This window comes from Nanorana parkeri, unplaced genomic scaffold (genome assembly GCF_000935625.1).
Source record: "Nanorana parkeri isolate BGI_ZX_2015 unplaced genomic scaffold, ASM93562v1 scaffold53, whole genome shotgun sequence".
Taxonomy (NCBI): Eukaryota; Metazoa; Chordata; class Amphibia; order Anura; family Dicroglossidae; genus Nanorana; species Nanorana parkeri.
Window position 1 is genome coordinate 2,689,079 of NW_017306321.1, and position 5,213 is coordinate 2,694,291.

General features: G+C 45.0%; 1 protein-coding gene across 1 annotated transcript in view; it reads left to right on the forward strand.

The window, feature by feature from the left end:
* SMC6 (structural maintenance of chromosomes 6) overlaps positions 1–5,213 on the forward strand; it is a 79,110-nt gene that overhangs the window by 1,813 nt on the left and 72,084 nt on the right. Inside the window, exons 2-3 of the mRNA XM_018575405.1 lie at positions 1,063–1,170; positions 4,529–4,646. Coding sequence (XP_018430907.1) covers positions 1,066–1,170; positions 4,529–4,646 — 223 coding nt within the window. The 5' untranslated portion in view covers positions 1,063–1,065. The remainder of the gene's footprint in view (positions 1–1,062; positions 1,171–4,528; positions 4,647–5,213) is intronic.

Here is a 5,213-nt window from a genome sequence, read left to right on the forward strand (position 1 = left end):
GGGGGGGATCAGATAACCAGATAGGGACAGCAGAGCCTTGATAGCCAGCAGCGGAGGGGGGCGGCACCCTTTTCTGCATCATACAAGTGATCAGGAGGCTCTACAGCAGTCTGATTTAGTTGTAAGCAAAAGCTGGGTGCCAACTAAAAAGAACAGTACCAAGATCTTGGGTTGACCCACTTTAGGACCACAACGTTTAGATACGTATTCCGGTCCTGAAGTGGTACATGTATTGCAGTCCATATATAGGTTTTATATATGAAGGTATTCCGGTCCTGAAGTGGTATATGTATTGCAGTCCTTATATACAGTTTATATTTACGTATTGCGGTCCTGAAGTGGTATATGTATTGCAGTCCTTATATACAGTTTATATATACGTATTGCGGTCCTGAAGTGGTATATGTATTGCAGTCCTTTATATACGGTTTATATATACGTATTGTGGTCCTGAAGTGGTATATGTATTGCAGTCCTTATATACAGTTTATATATAGGTATTGCGGTCCTGAAGTGGTAATGCAAGAGCTATGTGATGCGAGTAATTTTGCAGCAGCTGCAGAATCTCTGCCCTCATGTCTATGGGGTGCAGTGTCTGGACATGTTCCTGGGCTGCCATTAGTAGCCAAGAACTGGCACAAGCAAGTGGTGTAAAATGATCATTTCAGTCAGTGCGCGCACTCACATCTGAATGGCACATGACATTTTATGTATGTGCAGCGGCCTTTAACCCTTTCGCTGCCACCAACTTATGTCATACGTCAGTGGCAGCACGGCCCTTTAAACAGAAAGCCACCGGCTGTCGGTTCTGGTGACTCAGCTGCCGCCAGATCGCTTCTATGGGCCAGTAAAGTGCCCTCCCGCCATGTTTCCCGGGCTCTGCTGTCCCTCCTGCAGGCCTGGGGCCGGCATGTTGGGTGCCAGCTGGACGCTTAGAGCACTGTAGGGGCAGTCCCACTGCAAAGGTAAGTTTTTAGTTTGCCCCGAGTTCTTTAAGTATGGAGTTCTTGTTTAGCATTTGTATTTTTTTATAAAAGGTTTTTGTTTTTTGTAGCTGAAGCAGCAATGGGTAAAAGAAAGGAATCCAGCCCACTGGGTACCTCAGGACACGGCAAAAGAGCCAGGCCAGAGGATGATGAAGAATCTTCTTCTGGAGAGAGCTCTCAGTCAGTAAGTACAAGCGTTCCTCATGGTCACTAATCGTTGTGTTTTGTATGCGCGCTTCTCTCTGCTCAGACACATACAAGAAATGCATAAAGATTCATTAGCATGATAGTTTATTATATTTTGAAAGTCTCCAGACATTTAGAATATATACCAGCAAGCCATTTCCACTTAAATCTTCAATACAAGTTTTTTTGCTCAAATACCTTTTAAACCCTTGGTTCTCAACTGGTGGGTTGGGACCCAAAAAAGGGTCGCAACCCCGTGTTCAGTGGGTCGCCGCCTGCCTTCCACTTTTCTAGGTGAGAGGTTCATCGGCCTCCCCCATCACGCAGCACTGTCAGTTCTTACGCTGAGCAGCCATTCAAAATATGCTGCCCAGCGCTCAGTGTCAGCTTGAGGTGGGGTGCACTGGGGCTATGGCCGCAAGGGAGCTCCATCCATACATGCATTGTTTACAGCTCCCTTGCATGTCCTGTAGTAATGCCTGGACTGGAGTGACATCACATTCTGGCTCCCAGCACCTGTACAGTGCACACAAGGGAACTGTACAAGCAATGCACATTTGGATGGAGCTCTGTCACAGCACAGCAGCCCACACTGCCGTGCGTTCCATTGCAATGCAACTTGGGTCGCGACTTAATGCCGAGGACAAATGTGGGTCTTGAGGTTACAAAGGTTGAGAACCACTGCTTTAAGGGACAGTTCACACTATCTGCCGTTTTTTCAGCGCAGCCGGAATGCAATTTTCCTTGTTATCGATGACCTCATTTGGCCTCATCGATGGCTTGGTGCTTCGGGGAAGTATATCTGTGTTATTTTAGCTCCACCGAAAGCATTGGAAAAGGTTTTCCTGAAGTTCTTCATTAACACAAGTACAGCATGCAATACTTTTTTTTTTTATTTAAGTGCACCACAGTGAGACTTGGTACAACTGCATCGCACCTTGGTGAGCGCATAGAACTGAATGAAATGTCACTTGTGACTTTTCAATAAAGGTCTACAAAAAAAGAAAAGGAACCGTGTCATGTGGCTCGATCAATGGCATCAGCACTATCCGGGGGCACACACACCAGCAGCCATGCAGGTGGGTGTGACTGCTGGTCTGAACGTACCTGCAAGTGTATCAAACCCAGAGAATAACATTGTAATGCAGCTAGTCAGTTCTTCGATGTGGTGGCTGCATTTGTTTTCTTTTTTCCATTATTTTCACTCATTGATCCTGCCAGTATTACCCTTCCTGTCCTACAGTGATGATTCTCAAGCTTGGCCATTCACAGAGCAAATTTGCTCTCTGGGTGGCTCTGTCGGCAGCCTTCCACCCAACATCCTTTGATCGTAGGAGCCAAGCAGCGAATTGTTGGCTGAACAGTAACCGCAGCCAAACAGTGGCTGATGGCTGTCAGAATACAATAGCCACATTGGAGATATGTAACTATGTAACCTGGGGTGTGAAACCTCCAGCTCCTCTAGATGCTATTTGCAACACACGCCTGCCAATATTATCCCTTAATTTATACATTTTACTAACGGCCTCCATTTCCATACGCTGACTTCCTGTTACGGCACCTGTACAGGTTATCTGAGTATGAGTTCAACAAAACCAGTTTGCAATGGAAATTCTCTCATTTCCCTTCACATGTCTACATAGTGTTATAGTATGGAGCCTCTTGAAAGATTTCCTGTATACAGGTTATCGCCCGTTGTGCCTGAGGGCCCAGTCACTCCATATCCATTGTGTTTTCTGGTGCGGCCTGAGCTTGGATCGCATAGATCAGGCCAGGCCACGTTCTCGGGCAGGAGGGGGCGTGGTGGTGCTATACATGTCAATGGCACTGCAGGCACACACACCCCCCCACCCCCGCTTGCATTGCAATCGGCTGCATCGGAACGTGAGGGACAGGCATGTCCATTGCGATCGGAAAAAATGCTGCATGCACTAGATTCAGGGATGATTAGATCCTAAAATCATCTCGGGATTGGTGCTGACACTGTCCTTCCTTCTGGGAGGGGGGCTACTTCTGTTCCCCATGTTCCCTGTGTGTGTTGTAAAGTAGTCACCGCTCCAAGCTCACTCCTGTGATGGACTACAATCTCATGTTTAGTTTACTAATTTATATGGAGATCGTAGTCCATCACAGGAGTGAGCTTGGAGCGGTGGCTTTTTTTCAACACAATCACGGACCATGGGGAACAAAAGTAGCCCCCCTCCAGAAGGAAGGACAGTGTCAGCTCCAATTCAGAGATGATTGGAGGATCTGCAGCCGAGTGATACACAAATAAGATGCATTTTTGATGATAGTTCAGGTACTTGAATGTATTTTTAAGATTTAACTGCTGAGTTTAGTGTCACTTTAATTAGGAGACTAGAGCAGAGAAACCATATTGGTCATCCAGGTATCACACACCAGACAGTCAGCGTGAGTGCTCAGGTAACATTTATGGCTTAATCTGTGGACAGCATAAACAAATGGGTGCATTGTATGTGACTGGATTTGCATCTTCTTCCAGAATCACTTTGCTTAGCCACATATAGATTACAAAACTCAAACTGTAGTCAGGAAAAAAAGAACATAATCCACACATATATGCACCCCACCAATTCGAAGGGTCACTAGGCTAATGCTAGCCATACAGTTGGGTGAAAAATAAATGACACCCTCTTTGAATTCTATGGTTTTTAGTATGAGGACTTGGTGTTAATATCTCAGATGAGTAACGGCACATGACATATATTACACCGTCATTATTTACTCTACAAACATAGCGCATAATGGGGAAGTCACATGTGAAATACTGAGTACACCTTCTGATTCGATCGCTTGTAGATTCACCTTTCGCAGCAATAACGTAGTAATTTTTATCTGTGTGACTTGATCAGTCTCTCACATTGTGGAGGGATTGTGGCCCATTCCCTTTTACAAAGATACTTCAGTTCATTGAGGTTTGCAGACATGTGTTTACACACAGCTCTCTCAAGGTCCCACCACAGCATTTCAGTCGTGTTGAGGTCTGGACTTTGACCGGGCCATTGCAACACCTTGATTATTTTCTTTTTCAGCCATTCTGTTGCAGATTTGCTGTTGTGCTTGGGATCTGCATGTGTATGGCTAGCCTTAGCCTAGTGACACTTTGGATTGGTGGGTTGCATTTTTGTGTATATGGTTTTGTTTTTTAATATATAAAAATTAACCCATTACCAAGGACAAAATCCAGTGCAGTGGATCCAAACCCAGTGACCTGCATTGCAGGAGATCTTCAGGCTGAAAGAGCAGATTTTGTTTAATTGCTAATTAGAATGCATCACATTGTTCACTGTGTTGAATATGTTTGGACACACCTTCACTTTGTACCTGATTTATAGGTCACGGCTGATGTTGGGATAATTGAAAGCATTTCACTGAAGAACTTCATGTGCCATGCAATGCTTGGACCATTCCGATTTGGACCAAATGTCAACTTTGTTGTTGGGAACAATGGAAGTAAGTGGTGGCATCTTTATAATATTAATAAATATATATAATCAGTGCTTGAAAAATCCACTCGTCTGTGACAAGAGGGCGGTGGAGCCCGATGAGCAGCTTCCCGGCCGTCCGCTGTAATTACACGACTAGCCGGGAGCTTAACACAGTCAAGCGATCGAGCGTCTCTAGAGACGCTCGATCGCTTGTATTAACAGCTGTCACTGCGGCACGGCTCTGTGACAGAAGATCAAAGGGAGTTGAGTATACGGTCTCCCTTTGATCTCTTCTCAGTCCCCGAATGCAGGAAGTGATTTATATGACATCACTTCCTGCATTCAGTGTCACTCTCCAGCTACAGAAGCTGATGAAGCCGATCTCTGCTGGTACTTTTTTCATTATATAGTTAAAAAAAAATAACCCCCCGTGGGGTCACAAAGGAAAGCTCTATCTGTCCCCAAATTTTTTTAACATGTAATTGCAAAGCTATAGTCCGGTCATGCTGACTGGTGAAATTTTTGACTGACTGGTGAGACACCGTCAAATTTTTCAAGCCCTGTATATAATGTAACCTGTCCTGTGCTATGC